General features: G+C 42.8%; 1 protein-coding gene across 2 annotated transcripts in view; it reads right to left on the bottom strand.

Moving 5' to 3' along the window:
• Nucleotides 1-16283, bottom strand: part of LOC122544743 (estrogen-related receptor gamma-like) — a 35707-nt gene extending 19424 nt beyond the window's left edge. Inside the window, exons 1-3 of one of the 2 annotated variants that reach the window (XM_043684062.2) lie at nt 14712-16283; nt 12717-13099; nt 5674-5790 (exon numbers count right to left, since the gene is read on the bottom strand). In XM_043684062.2, the coding sequence (XP_043539997.1) occupies nt 5674-5790; nt 12717-13099; nt 14712-14713 (502 nt within the window). In that variant the 5' untranslated portion in view covers nt 14714-16283. The remainder of the gene's footprint in view (nt 1-5673; nt 5791-12716; nt 13100-14711) is intronic. The other variant, XM_043684063.2, reaches the window with a different exon arrangement.
• Nucleotides 16284-16818: the final 535 nt, after the last annotated feature.

Consider the following 16818-nt stretch of genomic DNA (forward strand, 5'->3'; position numbering starts at 1 on the left):
TGATATACACCACACCCCTCACTGAAACACTCTGATGTACCTCACACCCCTCACTGTAACACTCTGATGTACCTCACACCCATATGACTACAAGAAATAGGACATGAGTAGGACATTTGCTCCTTCAGACTTGGTCTCCCATTCAATATGATCACTGCTAGAACTTTATTTTCCTCTTGATCAAGAATCTATTTCAGCCTTAAATATACACAATGACTCTGTCTCCATGGCTGTCAGTGGCAAGGACATACAACTCCATTTTGGTTAATGATGATAGAACAGTACAGTACATTGCCGCCCTTAATTCTGAGACTCTCCCATGAGGAGAAACATCGTCCTCCATCTATCCTGCCCTGCCAAGCACTTTAAGAATTCTTTATGTTTCCTAGATAGAAGATGGCAGCAGGATTAAACATTCAGCCCCTCAAATCTGCTTCACCATAAATAGGATCATGGCTGATGATTGAGTTCAAGACCGAAACCCTGCCTTACCCTCATTCTTGATCCCCTGCGCCATCAGAGCTATATCTATCTCCTTCTCAGAAACACAATGTTTTGGCCTCAACCACTTTCCGAGGCAAATAAATCCACAGGCCCCCCACTCTCTGGGTGAAGAAATTTCTCCTCATCTCATTCCTAAACGATTTACTCCTTATCCTTAACTTTGACCCCCGGTTCTGGACTCCCTCACCATTGGGAACATCCTTCCTGTATCTAAGCTGTCTAGCCCCGTTAGGATGTCAGAGGCTTCTCTGAGACCCTCCTCTAAACTCCACTGCATAACAATAAAAACGTAGAAAATAGGTGCAGGAATAGGCCACCTAGCCCTTCAAGCTTGCACCACCATTCAATATGATCATGGCTGATCATGCAATTTCCATACCCCATTCTCACTTTCTCTCCATACCCCTCAATCCTTTTAGCCGCAAGGGCCACATCCACATATATCTAGAGAATTGGCCCCAACAGCATCCTTTTGGAGAGAATTCCAAAGGTTTACAACTATCCACATGATCTTTCATATCTCGTTCCTGCACAGCTTACCCCTTATTCTTAGACTTCCCCAACATCAAGAAAATTCTTTCTGCATCTAGCCTGTCCATCCCATCAGGATGTTTCTTTAAGATCTCCCCTTTTTCTTCTAAATTCCAATGAATATAAGCCCAGTCACTCCAGTCTTTCCTCTCCAGTCCTGCCATCCCGGGAGTCAGTCTGGTGAACCTTCACTGGACTCCCTCAACAGCAAGAATGTCCTTCTTCAGACTAGGAGGCCAAAACAGCACACAATACTCAAGGTGTGGCCTCAACAAGTTCCTGTATAACTGCAGCAAGACAACCTCACTCCGACACTCAAATCCTCTCGTCATGAAGGCCAGCATGCTATTAGCTTTCCACCCTGCCTACTGCAGCTGCATGCTAATCTTCAGCGACTGTTCTACCATGACATCAGGTCTTGTTGTACCTCACCTTATCCTAAACTGCCACCATTCAGATAAAAATCTGTCTTCCTGTTTTTGTGACCAAAGTGGATAACCTCACATTTATCCACATTATAGTGCATTTGCCAAGTATTTGCCTACTCAGGCAGTCTGTCCAAGTCACCCTGCAGCCTCTTAGCATCCTCCTCACAGCATACTCAGGTGAGTGTCATCTGCAAAATTGGAGATCTAGGATTCAGTTCCTTCGCCCAAATCATTAATGTATATTGTGAACAGCTAGGGTCCCAGCAGTGAAGCCTCTGGTACCCCACTCGTCACTGCCTACCACTCTGAAAAAGACCCTTTTATTCCAACTCTCTGCTTCCAGTCTGCGAACCAGTTCTCTATCCATGTCAATTCACCCCCTCCAAGACCATGAGCTTTAATTTTCCTTACTAAACTGTTGGGTGGAACCTTGTCAAAAGTTTTTTTGAAAGTCCAGACACACAATATCAACTGATTCACCGTTATCCACTCTACCAGTCACGTCCTCAAAAAATTCCTTAAGATTTGTCAATCCCTGCTGACTTGGACTGATTCTGTTACAGCTTTCCAAATGCTCAGTTATTACATCCTTAATGACTGATTTCAGCATTGTCCTCAACACCAATGTCAGGCTAACCAGCCTATAGTTCCCTGTTTTCTCTTTCCACTTTTTTAAAAAGTGGGGTTACATTAGCTACCCTCTGAGCCATTGGAACTCTCCCAGAGTCTATAGAATGCTAGAAAATGTTCGCCAATGGGTCTAGGGCCACTGCCTTAAGTACTCTGGGATGCAGAGCATCAGGCCCTGTGAATTTATTGGGATTTAATCCCATTAATTTCCCCAATTCCATTTTCTGACTAATAAGGATTTCCTACAGTTCCTCCTTCATGCTTAACCATCTGTCCCCTAACATTTCTGGAAGATTATTTGTGTCCCCCTTAGTGAAGACAGAGCCAAAGTATTTGTTCAACAATAACATCCTAACAAACTCATCTCATACGTCAATCCTGCCACCCCCAGGAATCAATCTGGTAAACTTACACTGCATTCTCTCAAGCAAGAAAAGTATTTCTCAGTTTTATTGAGACCAGCTCTCTTCTAAACGACAATGAGTATAGTCCCAGCTTCTTTAGTCTTTGCTCATAAGACAATACTTCTACACCAGGAATCATCCTAGTGATCCTTCTCTGAACTGTCTCCAATGAAATTATATCTTTCCCTGAATAAGGGGACCAAAACGGCCGACTGTATTCCAGATGTGGTCTCACCAGTGCCTTGCACAGTTGCAGTAAGACTTTCCCTACTGTTATACTCCAACTTCCATTAAGCTTCCTGACTCCCTATTGCATCTGTGTGCTAGCTTTCTGTGTTTTGTGCACAAGAACTCTCAAGTTCCTTTGTATTGCAGATTTCTGCAGTTTTTCTCCATTTAAATTATACTCTATTCTTTTGTTCTCTCTTCCAAAATGAACAAATTCACATTTACCCAAATTATACTCCATTTGCTAACATTGTGCCTACTTACCTAACCTGCCTTAACACCTCAGGTAAAGGAAGAAGGGAGGCCTGCAGATGCTGGAGATTAGAGTCGAAGAGTGTGTTGCTGGAAAAGCACAGCAGGTCAAGCTGCTTCTGAGGAGCAGGAGAATTGACATTTCGAGCATAAGTTCTTCATCAGGATAAGATCTTCCTGATGACGAGCTTATACTCGAAACAACGACTCTCTTGCTCCTCGAATGCTGCCTGACCGGCTGTGCTTTTCCAGCATCACACTCCTCGATCTCAGGTAAAGGGCAAGGTTAAGACAGTTGGATCTCCATGGTAACCTCAGGTAGTCTGGGAAGTGACGTCTGTTGTATTACAAACCAGCCTTCCAGCCAACTATGGTAAACAGCCACAGGAGGAAAAACACACTTGCCCTTTTCTTCTTCCTTCTTCACCATCCAAGGTTTGAAACTTTCTTTCCAAGTTAAACAGCGTTTCCCTTGTACTTCTTTCAATCTAGTCGACTGCTCACAATGTTTCTCCATTACATTGGCAACACCAAATGCAGACTGGGTGACCATTTTGCGGAATACCTTCACGCTCTCTGTAGGATTGGCTGCAACCTTCCAGTTACTGGTCATTTTAATAATGTACCTCGTTCACACATTAACATTTCTATCTGAGGCATCCAGTGATGCTCCAGTGAAGCTCAACGTGATTTTCTACCAGGGTTCAGGACTTAACTTTGAGTTCACAAAATTCAGCAAATTTACATTGTCCTCCATTCGGATTACAACCTGCCCTCCCTCACCTTCTCACCCTCCCTGTGTGTCTCCCCATTATTTGATAGGACAGTACAGAGGAAGCTTTACTCCGTATCTAAATATGTGCTGTCCTTGTCCTGGGAGTGTTTGATGGGGATAATATAGAGGCAGCTTTACTCTGTATCTAACCCCATACTGTCCCTGTTTTGGAGTGTTTGATGGAGACAGTGTAGAGTGAGCTGTACCACACACATGAAGGGTCAAAAAGTGTGGCGCTGGAAAACTCAGCAGGTCAGGCAGCATCCGAAGAGCAGGAGAATCAACAGTTTGGTCATTCCTGATGAAGGGCTAATGCCTGAAACATTGATTTTCCTGACCGGCTGTGCATTTTGTTATGGAGGTGTAAGGGGTAGTGTACCTTAAAAGCTAGCAGAACTATCTGACACAGCACAATGAACAAGGTAACAATGTAACATTTGGTTGAACAGCTAGATCAGCTGGGTTGCCTGGAGACAAAAAACAATTCAAATTTGGCCAATCAGTTTAAATTATGCCCCAAAATACCAAACTCCAATCAAGTTTAACAATATTAAGACCAATGAAATGATCTGATGTTTTGGGGTATAAAACTGGAAAAAAATGAACAGTTGGGAGGAGAACTGCTAAAGACCAACAGGTGGAGGTTGCTAGTAAGAACTCTGAAAGGTCTGGAGAAGGAGTTTGCACAGAGAAAAACATTGACACCGACCTGGAGAGCAAATCTACAGAGGAAGATACAAAGAGAAGATTTGACAGCTGCCTGGTTTTGAAATTTGAATTTTTCTGTAAATCTTAATTGGGGCTTTTATTGAACCAGTACTGTAGAGGGGAAGGTAAAAGATAGGTTTAGATAAATGTGTTGCAAATAGTTGTTAGTTAATTCTTCTCTGTTAGGCTTTAAAAAAAATTAAAGTTGCTACTTTTTACTTTAAATAGGGACATTTTGGGATAGTTCTTTGCGTCTCGAATTTTCACAGATTACAGCACCAGGTGAATCTTTTCTGTGTGCCACGTTTAAATTGGCAGAGGGGTTTACTCCATGTCATAACAATTTCCAGTGCCAAAGGTTTTGACTCTGATCTCTAGCATCTGCAGTCCTCACTTTCTCCACATACTTGAAGGAGTAATGACAATAATGCACTCTGACATCTCTGGGAGTGTTTTCTGTGGTTGGCTATCTGAATGTAAAATTATCTTTGTTGTTGCCCCTGAGGTGGAGAGAGAGAGGCAGCCCTGAGACCTGTGTCTTTTGGGTCTCCTGGATGAAGAAGGTTGAGGATTGGATTGTGGGTTTACAGGGTAGAAGCAATACTTCCGAGAAACACGCTCATCACAAACACGTTATGATGGTGTCAATCTGCCATTGGTAAAATCTCTGGTTACGTATCCAGATGGACTTTGTTCACATATAAAGCTGGCTGGTGAGACTGTAGGGGTCCACTGTACAAGGCTTTCACTAAGACTGTTAGCAGTTAGCTTGCATCTGCCTGGGGTTGGCGTTTAGGTACCGGGCTGTGGTGAGTTAGACTGTGTGCGTGTGTGTGCGCGCGTGTGTGTGGGCGCGCGCGCACGAGAGAGAGATGTGGGGGAGCTGAGCTGGGAAGCTACATTGAGAAAATGCAAATTCAATTATGTGCTTCTTCCCAAATGAGATCAGTGCCTTTAGGAAGAGAGGTGACCACCTCTTTCTGCACGGATAATAATTTAATTAGCTGCTTATCTCACAGGCTTCACCCACCAGCAGTCATCTTCCAGGGAACCACATGACCAACTGCATTCCATTTCCTCATTTAGCAAAACTCACTCATGTGCCTCAGCAATTTGTCCCAAACCCTTCATTTACGCGAAGTTACAGCTGCGTGTGTATTTCTCTAAGGGGATAGGGCGCAGTGAATCAATTCAATAAAAATGGTCTATTTACCTTCCTTCATCATACCCACTTTCAGACACTTCATAAATCTACATGATTGACAGGATTTCCGTCTGCGTTTAGTTATTTCACACTCATTTCTGGCAGGGCAGCTGTAGTCAATGTTACCTGCAGGAAAAGAGACAATTAGAAGGTACAGATCTTCACATGTAGACCCTGATGCTTCGATGGACCCTCACAGACACTGACTGTGTCTAATTCTGGCTCACTTTCTATCTGACTCATTGTCTCTTTTCTCCAACCCCACTTATCACGGTCATCCCTCTGCGAACATCTCATTCCTTCGACTCCAAACCGTGTGCACTGCAGCTTCCAACTGCACAAAAATTGGGCTTTCAATTTGTTTGGTCCCTGCCTTCAATTTTACTATAAATTTCTCCACTATCCTCTTCTCCTTTAAGAAATTCCTTAAAATTTATCCTCTTGAGCCTAGCTTTCAGCTAAACTGCTTTTCCTATGGCTCAGTATCAATTTTCCTGATTCTCTCTGTGCAATACCGTGCAGTATTTTACGATCTTCACAAGGCTATGTAAAAGTGTTTCGGCCTGTCTCTTACACTGTTTCATTCCAACTATCTTTCTCTCATCCAATATTTAATTGAAGTAAAAGGAAATAGTCCACTTTTAGTATTGTTGGCCTGTGTGCCTCCAGTACACATGTACAAAGAATAAAAGTAACTATCAGACTGAATCAGGTTATAAAGGTTCATCAAATTCAGCCTGACTCAATGCAGATTCCCATCCCTCACCAGACACCCTTTGGATGCTGATGAAATCACAGAACGGAGATCCCATATGGAGCAATATTTTTACTGTTTATGGTCATCAGTGGTACGATCAGCATTAAATGCCCATCTCTAATTTTGCTGGAGATGGTGGGGGTAAGCTGTTTTCTGGCACTGCTGTGGTCTGTAGCAACACCCACAATGCCCTTGGGGAGGGAATTCCAGGAATTTGACCCAACAACACTGAAGGAACGATGAAATATTTCCAAGTCAAGATGGTGGGTGACTTGGAGGGGATCTTGCAGGGGTGGTGTTTCTATGCATCTGCTGCCCTTGTCATTCTAAATGTAAGTGGTTGCAAATTTGTAAGATTCCTGGTAAATTACTACAGTTGCACCTTGATGTTACATGCTGCTTTCTGGTGCCTTAATTGTGGAAGGGTAACTGGTAAAGATGGTTGAAGTGGTGCCAATCAAGCAGACAACTTTATCCTGATGATGCCAAGCTTCTTGAGTGTTGCTGGAACTGAACTCATTCAGGCAAGTGGGGAATATTCCATCAGACTCCTCATTCATGCCTTTAAGGCAGTGGGCAGGCTTTGGGGAGTCAGGAGGTGAACTGCTTGCTGCAGCATTGCCAGTCTCTAACTTGCTCCTGCAACCATTGTATTGAATTGATAAGGTTCAGTTGAGTCTCTTGTCAATGGTAATCCCCAGGATTGTGAGGGATTCAGTGATGGTAAAACCATTGATCATTGAGGGACAATGTCACTTATAGTCCCTGTGAATTATGAATGTCACTTTACATTCATCAGTTAAAGCCTGAATGAATCCAATCTTGCTGCATTTGAACATGGAAGCCTTCAGTATCCGAGGAGTCATGAATGGTGCTAAACATTGTGCAAATATCGGAGAACATCCCCACTTCTGACCTTATGATGGAGGGAAGATCATTGATGAAGCAGCTGAAGATGTTTGGGCCGAGGACACTACCCTGAGGAACTCCTTCAGCGATGACCTGGAGCTGAGATGACTGACCTCCAACAACCACAACCATCTTCCCATATGATTCCAACCATTGGGGAGTTTGTCCCTTGACACTCATTGATTCCAGTTTTGCTGGGACACCTTGACGCCACACCCGGTCGAATGCAGCTTTGGTGTGAAGGGACGTCATAGTCACCTCACCTCTGGAATTCAGCTCTTTTGCCCATTTGAATCTGGTATCTAATATCTACAGTTTTCTGTGATACAGTGTGCAGCAACCCCATGTTATTGCTTCAATGACTACACTATCCCCATCCCAGAAAGTATCACAGGCTCCTAATCCTTCTCCAGCTCCAGGCTCAGGGCCAGGCCTACCACAGCCCTCAAGCCAAGTCCTGTGAGGATAAGCTCCAGCAACCCAGCTCCAAACCCACCCTCTAGGATCTAAGGCCCAAGACCCAGACCCATGTCCAGCCACATGCCCCAGGATGTCTGCTTGAAGAAACTTAAAAAAAACCCTTTCTGATCAGCTTATCCCTTCCAGATGCCCCAAGACGGGTAGTCTGTCAACCCTGCACATTCTTTGTCATTGGGACACTATTCTTTCTGTGCACGTCAAGCAATTGTCTTAACCATAGGCAAACCGGGCACTGTCCACATCAACACTGGACGAAAATCAGTCATAGGGAGCCTCACTCTCAACTGCCCACCCAGTCACACCTGAGAGTCATAGCTGCTGGTCACTAAGCACAGCGCAGGAATTATATCAATGTCGTCTGAATCCTGGAAATCACTGGAAAAAGTGGATTTTAACATCCTGATTAACTGAGAACTTTAAAAAGGGAGAAGAATTAAAGTATTAAGGATCTGGGAAACCTCAGGAAATGAAAAGATGGCACTGACATAGCAAATGAAATGTCAGTGCCAGCTCCTGCATTTGAATAGTTAACTGTTAATCTTGGTTTTGTTGGTGTTCAATACAGTTCAGCAACCAATGGTGGACATTAAATGATTCTCTGCCAGACCATGGGGAAAGAGGCAGTGGCCCTAATTAAAGCTGCTATGCTTGCATTAAAGTAGCTCTCTAAAATATGTGCTTGCATTTAGCAATTAGTCCCCTCTCACTCCCTAGGGACTGTGCCGTTAATGAAATGTCGTGGCACTCAAACTCTGTAAACACTAATGAATATTGACTGTATCTTCCGCCTGATATCTCTTTCTTACAGAGTCAAGCACAGAGATTAGCAAAGTCATTAAATGAAAAGTAATTAATTAAAATCATTGCTATTCTTTTCATATACATCGTCTTGTCAAATTTGCAAATTTCATCATGAACAAACTGAGTAATATAGGGCATATAAATTTTGTGATTTAAATATTTCTGAGGAAAGATTGCTGTGTTCAGTTATTAATTAAATCCTTATTGTCACATTAATGTGATACGAAGAGTCTGTCCTTTGCTCCACACCAAGAAACGACCAAAGGATGGCCCCAAATAAAAAAAAGGATGGTTCTGTGCTCATCAAGGTGAGAGGTGTTAGTGTGGAGAATTAAATCCAATCTCACTTCATGCAATTGGCTTCAGCATCAAACACTTCCAGGACAGGGACAGCATGGGGTTAAATACAGAGAAAGCTCCCTCTACCCTGTCCCCATCAAACACTCGCAGAACAGGGACAGCACGGGTTTAGATACTGAGTAAAGCTTGCTGTACATTGTCTCCCATTAAACACTCCCAATGAACCCGAAGGGGTGTTAAAATGTCTTGTTACTCTCAACATTTTTTGCTATCTGTTTCTGATGAAATAGTTTCATTAGTGCCTGTATTATCAATGATCCTGCAATAGGGTCTACCTAAGCTTGGAGACTCCACACACAGTCACTGGGAGATGGTACGCCTGGCCCTGACATTAGGTGGAAAAGTCCCACATTCCATCCTCCCACTCTCTATGTTTCCACCATCCAATCTCCAACCACCGTCAGCAACGCCCACAGAATGATGACGAATATTGTTGTAAAGTGTCACTGGTGCAGTCCTATGTGTGTGAAGCTTCTTAGACAGCACATTCCAAACCCAGCAGCACTTCCATTCAGACTGACAAGGGCAATGGGAACACCACCTCCCACAAGTTCCCCTCCAAGCGACTCACCATCCTGACTTGGAAAAAAATCACCATTCCTTCAAGATTGCTGGTTTAAAATCCTGGAAACCCCCTTCCTAAACAGCAATATGGGTCTACATTTACTGTATGTATAGCTATGGCTCACCTTCTCCAGGGCAATTAGCGATGGGTAATAAATGCTGGTCCAGCCAGCAACGCCCACATCTTATAAGTGAATACAATCAAGTCTTATCCTGTTGATATTGAACATTTGTGTGCGTGTAGTATCTCCGATTTAGATTTGCTGGGACGGCCTGCACTGTCACTCACTGCTGATGGCAGGGAACCTTTAATGGCGACTCAGACTGACAATCAATGGGAAGTCAAGAGCAAGAGATTTGAAACTCTCCTCAACATGTCTGCCCTTCCCATCTCAATCAATACGAAGCAGGACATTTACACAATGCTTCTGAATAGATTATTGATTATCTCAACAGCTTCTCAGACAGATGTTATCAGCTCCCTTTTATCCCTTTCAAGCAGTGATGTTTTGATCAATAACAGGTTGGAAATCTCACACTGTGTCGTACTGAGCTGGAAGGACAACCTTTTCCATACAGGGCAGTGGGGGAGAGGCATGGGGAGGTGTAGGGTTATAGGGAAGCATTGAAAGGGGTAGGAGGAAATAACTGAGGGATGTGGAGAAGGATCATAGTGAAGACAGTGAGGAAGGTAAAAGGAGTGAAGGCAATGAGTGAGTTGAAAGGGGAGTGCTTTCTAACTACGTTAAAATTCACACAACACCAGGTTATAGTCCAACAGGTTTAATTGGAAGCTCACTAGCTTTCGGAGTGGCGCTCTGAAAGCTAGTGTGCTTCAAATTAAACCTATTGGACTATAACCTGGTGTTGTGTGATTTTTAACTTTGTACACCCCAGTCCAACACCGGAATCTCCAAATCATGAGTACCTTCTAACTATGGTGCTGAAGAAACTGGTGTACTGGCATGGTGTGCTCATTTGGTTTGTCGATTGTTTGTTGGAGGCCTATAAATTGGTTAAAGAGGACTGTATTGTAAAATATCAGGTTAAAGGGTTGAAGATTGGTTCACAAACTGAAAGCAGAGAATCTGAATGGAAGGGGGTCATTTTTTAGATGGCAGTGGGGCACTCACTTATTCACTTTGACAGAAGAATCTGCAAGAACATCTCTTAAAAGTTAAAAAAAACATACATTATGCTGTGCAGAGAAATTCAGGGTCCTTTAACACAAATTTCAGAAAGTTCGAAAAACAACAAAGAATGAAACTGGTCTGGAGCCTTTTATTGCAGAGGGAGTTGAAATATAAGACAAATGAAGCTGCTGCAAGGATTTGATGAAAGTGCAGCTGGGAGTTCAACCCTGGGGGTGTCTCCTTGGTCAAAGAAGGGGACGCTAACCTTGAGTGGTTGCAGTGAAGGTTCACAACGTTGACTGCCTTGCGTGAGAGAGTGGTGTTATGATGGGAAGATGTTTGGAATAGGCCTAGACTCTATGGAATTCAGAAGAGAGAGGTGACTTCATTGAAATGTGTCAAAATTCAACAGATAGACAGGGTCGATGGTGGGAGCCTGCTTCCCCTAGGCTGAAGACTGAGGGTCCAACTCCCAATATCAGGAATTGGCAATTATGAGTGAGAGCAAGGGATTATGGACCTTATCACCCAGACAGCTCCACATGCTCACCTTGTTGAATATATTCAAGAATGAAATAGATAGATCTTGGATACAAAGGCAAACAATGGAAATGGGAAATGTGGAGGCAGGAATGTGGAGTTCATGCGGAAGTTCAGTCATAGTCCAACTGAATAGCAAAACAGGCTTGAGGAGTTGAATGGTTTACTCCTGTGCTTATTTCAGGTGGTCATAAGTAAACAGATTTGGAAGTTATTTAAAGATGGCCATGGAAAAATATCCTTTCAAGTGAGTTTATTCTCACCAAGGTAAAAGGAGTAAAGTGGATGTTCCATTCTGGAAGACTTGAATACCCCTGGTGCCAAGACAATGGATTTGGAGGTGGAAGAAGAGGCAGGAAAATTTTAGAATGCCATCTCTGATTGGCTACTCAAGGTGCTAGGTGAGTCTCGGTCGAGTCGGCTGCCACTAGAATTGAAACCTTGCCCATGGATGGACAAAGCATCATAATGAGCTGAAAATGGGTTGCTGGAAAAGCGCAGCAGGTCAGGCAGCATCCAAGGAACAGGAGAATCGACATTTCGGGCATAAGCCCTTCTTCAGGAAATCATCATAATGCTAACCCTAGCCCTTTCGCAACAGCCTTTCTTTGACAATAGAAGCTTCCCAATTTGTGGGACATTGGCTTCAGAGGTTTCTACTTTTAGTGTTGCTCAGACAACCATTGGGATCTGCTTGTGATGCTGATATCAGGGTGGGGAGAAGCTCTATGTGGTCCAGTTGTTGCTATTGGTATTCGGGTGGCGATACTTCCCTGGATGCTGCCCGAGCTGCTGCGCTTTTCCAGCAACACATTTCCATCTCTGACCTCCAGCATCTGCAGTCCTCACTTTCTCCATTCGGGTGGAGATACTTCCCCTTTGCACTGAGGGTGCTTGTTTCTCTAGACTGTGTTTGGAGATATCTGTCAGCAGCTCAATGTTAAGAGACCCCCATGTCACGTTGCTTCAGGAATACTCCCCTGGTGAGGCTCAATAGACATTTTGATTGGTTCTGACCACTTGGCATTCTTCGTTGGATGGACATCACAGAGATAGCTGGCTAATTGGCCAGAACTCATCCAGAGAGCCTTCACTGACCAAAGTGAATACTCAGGGTTTTATCACATTACCAGGACAGTCCAACCCCTCCCAGGATAGGGACAGATCAGGGTGAGACACAGTGTAAAGCTCCCTCTATATTGTCCCCATCAATCACTCCCAGGATAGGGACAGCACTGGGTTAGATCCAGAGAAAAGCTCCCTCAACATTGTCCCCATCAATTACTCCCAGAATAGGGATAATCTAGCATGGGCTTAGATGCAGAATTTGTACCTGGGGAGGTGTTGGCTCAGCCCTGAGATGTTTGGAGTGGGATTTTGTAGCTGACTGGGAATGCCTGCTGCTGACATTGTTTGCCCAAAATGAGATATGCTTCAATCCCCGTCACTAATAACATTCACTCAAACAAAACCGCTGCAGAAATGAAACCAGGGAACAAATGCTGGACCTTGGATAGTACGTTTGAAGAAAGCTTTACATGCTTCACAGGAGGCCACTCCATAATGGTATCCAGAAGCAGTGTCCCCACACACGAGGCATAGACGTTTTGGAACTGAGCTCAGGCTGTAATCACATTTCAGGGACACGTCTCCTATCAGCCCATTAGGACAGTCCTCGTATCTCTTGTGGCAATAATTGAAATTATTTGTGATAGAACCTGGGAAGGCGAGTCCCTGTGACAGTCCACCCAATGTGACACTGTACATGGTACTTCCATCTGACGGTGCACTTGGAATGCAGTGATTCGCTGCCGCTGGCACTGGACTCCATGGTTCCATTTTAACACAGGATTCTGTACGTTGGTCCTCAACTGATTTTCTACAGAGGAACCTGAAAACAATATAACACATATTTCAAGCAACTTGAAAGAAGAGACAGAGCAACATCAATCAGACATGTGTAAGGATTCATTATTTCTGCATCTAATTCATGCTGTTTTTATTTCAGGAATGTTTAATGGCATAATGAAGAGGTAGCTTTACTCTGTATCTGACCTTGTGCAGTCCCACACTTGGGAGTGTTTGATGGATACAATGTAGAGAGAACTTTACTCTGCATCCAACCCATGGTGCAGAGTGACAGAAACTGTAGAGAAAGAGAATGCTTAAGAAAGAAAATACGCAAATAGAGTGAGCACAAGAACGAGAGATAGAGAGAGAGAGCGCACATTGGAGAGAGACGATGAATGCTGGAATGAAATATTGTGAGCGACAATGTTTCCACAATCAGTGCCCTGAACTTAAGATCAATTTACTAATATTAACTAAGGTTTATAATGAGGAGTTTGAGGATAATTGGAAGTGTTTGTTTCTCTGTCCCTGTGGGAAGCAGGCATTTTTACACTGTCCAGTGTGGGGCACATACCAAGGATGGTGCACTAATTGCCCACATCCCTCCTCTTTTTAGACAGGGCTAACTTTCCACTTGTTTAATTCTAGTTGTCAAAAGTGGACAATGGAACATGAAGACTTTCAGATCTCATTTTATCATGAACATGTATATTTTTGCTCAAACTGTTAGATATTTTAATCCCAGTGATAGAGAACTGGAAAGTTTGAAGTTATAGTCAGAGTTTCTGAGTGTGGCTTCTTAGGTTTATATGTGTTTGAGGGTTTGCTCACCTCAGACGCAGAATTAAATGAAACCTCAAAAGATTTGACCACGTGAAAAATCCAACATTAAACAAAATGTCTACAGATAGCTGTCAGCACCTAGGCTTGTTTGGTGAAATCAATCTCACTGAGAAATATTTGCAAAGGTCTCTGAGGTTTTGAGAGAATTATTCAGATCATATCTCTGCCTAATGCCAGTCACAACCTACAACTATCAGTATGCCATCAAATCTAAATTTACATAAATCAGGAACAATTATTTTAGGAGAAATTAAGTTTCCATACTGACATCAGAAAAGAACATAGAATTTATTCACACTCAGTCCAACATTGTTAATTGTAGCTGTTATAACAATCTGATCATTTAACTACTCATCAAGGAAAATCTCCCAAATTATTACTTTAGAATTACAAATATCAATTACAGTGCTTGATTTCTGAATATGAAATGATCAGGATCTGACGCAAGGTCATTTGAAGATAAATCTTGGTCTGGATGAGCTATGGAATTTTGTTTCTTTAGCTTCCATTGGTAGTCTCAGGAGTCAATACACTTACTGTCTCAGACACTGAAGAGCTACTCACGGGATCAAACATATCCAGGGTCCCAGATATCAGGTATTAAACCTTTTCACTCATTCACTGAGAAACTTTGCACATATCAATCACAATCCTCATTAGAAAGCAGCAGATAGTTTATTTCATGCTTTATATTTGGTTAGAAATGGCCAATCTTTCAAAAGAATATTTAAATATTCTCAGTAATAAAATTAGAGGGATTTGGAAGCACAAGTTCCAAACATTAAAGACTGAATTTAAAAATCACTCACATGTTGGATTTCTTCTTTCCTCCACGTATCTACCCAATTCCTCTAATTTCTGTCCACTGTCACTCCAGCACAGCGACCAGAGCTGTGAGCTGCGGCCCAAGTAAGATTAAACTCCAGCACACGCCCCCCTTAGGAAGATCAAAGCGAAGAGGAGGGACTTGGCTCGGAGGGTTAACCCATTCACTGCTGCGCTCTGAAGAGAAGCTGTATGTGCTTCACTAAACTGGAACAAATTCCTCTCGCATCAAACTGCTTACTCGCATGAAGAATAATGGACAAAAAGTGCACAATATAACAATAAGAATGTATTATTTTATTACACAAGATCAGATGACAAGCCTTTTTTTTTACAGGGTGTTATCAAACTTAGAAAGACAAGGAATGAACACTGGGATATTGAAACTTCTATTACACTGGGGACAGTAACCTCATGACAGAGACACATAAGACTATATCATCACAAGAGATAGAAACGGGTAGGATAAGGTCAAGGCAGGGGATTTACTAGCCTTTAATCTAATTAATTTTACGAATTTCTTCTCTGCCATTGGCCTACTGGTCTTCCACGATTCGGGGATGTTTCTGCGTCTTCTATTATGAAGGCAGATAAAAAAGATGCTTGTTCAAAATCTTTGATATTTCCTTGTTTTCCAGTATTACCTTCCCAATCTCACCCTCAAATGGACCAAAACATACTTTAGCAACTCTTTTCTTTCTTATACATATTGATTTTATACTTCTCCAGTGTTTTCCCTGCTCTCCAATTTCTCATTTTTAGTCATGCTTTGCCTGTCTCGAAAATCTTCCCAATCTTTGGGCTCCCTACAAATCATTGAAGTTGTATATCTATCCACATAAGTTAGTACTATCTTTAAGACATTGAGTTAGCCAATGAATGGACATCCTGCTGGTGGGACTAATTCTTTGCGAATTGTTTTGATCACAGACTATGGGAGTAGTGGACAATCTGGTCCCAGATGGAAACCTGGACAGACAACAATGTTTGTTATTCATTCCTGGAATACAGGAGCCTCTGTATAGACCAGCATTTATTGCCCATCCCTAATCATCGAGTGCAGTTGAGAATCCACCTCATTGCTATGGGTCTGGGGGCACATGTAGGCCTGGTCAGGTAAGAACAGATTTCCTTCCCTAAAGGACATTAGCAAACCAGATGGGGTTTTCCAACAATCGACAATGGTTTCATAATCATCACTAGACCCTTAATTCCATAATCTTTATAGAATAACTGTGGGATAGTGTACCGACAATTAAAGAAGATGATGAGTGAAACTCTCAGAAGCCTATTGATCATAAAGTTATTCGTAAAATAAAGGAAACCATAAAACATGTGAGAGGGAGATTGAAAGATAGGAAGAAAAGATTGGTTACCTTAGGGCCAGCACCTTGCAGTGGTTCTGAACAGAGTTAATCTACTCTCACTAGCAATATAGGAGAAAGTGAGGATTGCAGATGCTGGGGATCAGAGCTTAAAAATGTGTTGCTGGAAAAGCGCAGCAGGTCAGGCAGCATCAAAGGAGAAGGATAAGCCCTGGGCTTATGCCCGAAATGTCGATTCTCCTTCTCCTTTGATGCTGCCTGACCTGCTGCGCTTTTCCAGCAACACATTTTTAAGCTCTCACGAGCAATATCTCAGGTTGGGACAGTAAAGAGGAACACAGATACCTGCCATTAAGAACTTGTCAGATAATGATATCAGAGTACTCAAAAGCGCATGCCTGATTGCATCTGTATCAATCTCCAAAATGATCTCACTGCAACACACCCTCTCCATAACTTGGAACCAATGCCAATCTAATCCCTGTGTTTTGCTGTCTCCTCATTGTCATGTATCAGTCCCAAACTAATCCTAATGTCACATTCTTTCTCAAAGTTTTGTATATTTATCTCTTTCAAGTACTTATCCAATTTAGCTTTTCCTTACAAGATATAGACTAAAGCTCCCTACAGGGCAAAAGTGAGGACTGCAGATGCTGGAGATCAGAAACATTCCTGATGAAGGGCTTTTGCCTGAAATGTCGATTTTCCTGCTCCTTAGATGCTGCCTGACCTGCTGTGCTTTTCCAGCACCACTCTAATCTAAAGC

Source organism: Chiloscyllium plagiosum, unplaced genomic scaffold (assembly GCF_037043375.1).
Source record: "Chiloscyllium plagiosum isolate Xiang-an unplaced genomic scaffold, Cpla_swu_hap1 HiC_scaffold_47, whole genome shotgun sequence".
Taxonomy (NCBI): domain Eukaryota; kingdom Metazoa; phylum Chordata; class Chondrichthyes; order Orectolobiformes; family Hemiscylliidae; genus Chiloscyllium; species Chiloscyllium plagiosum.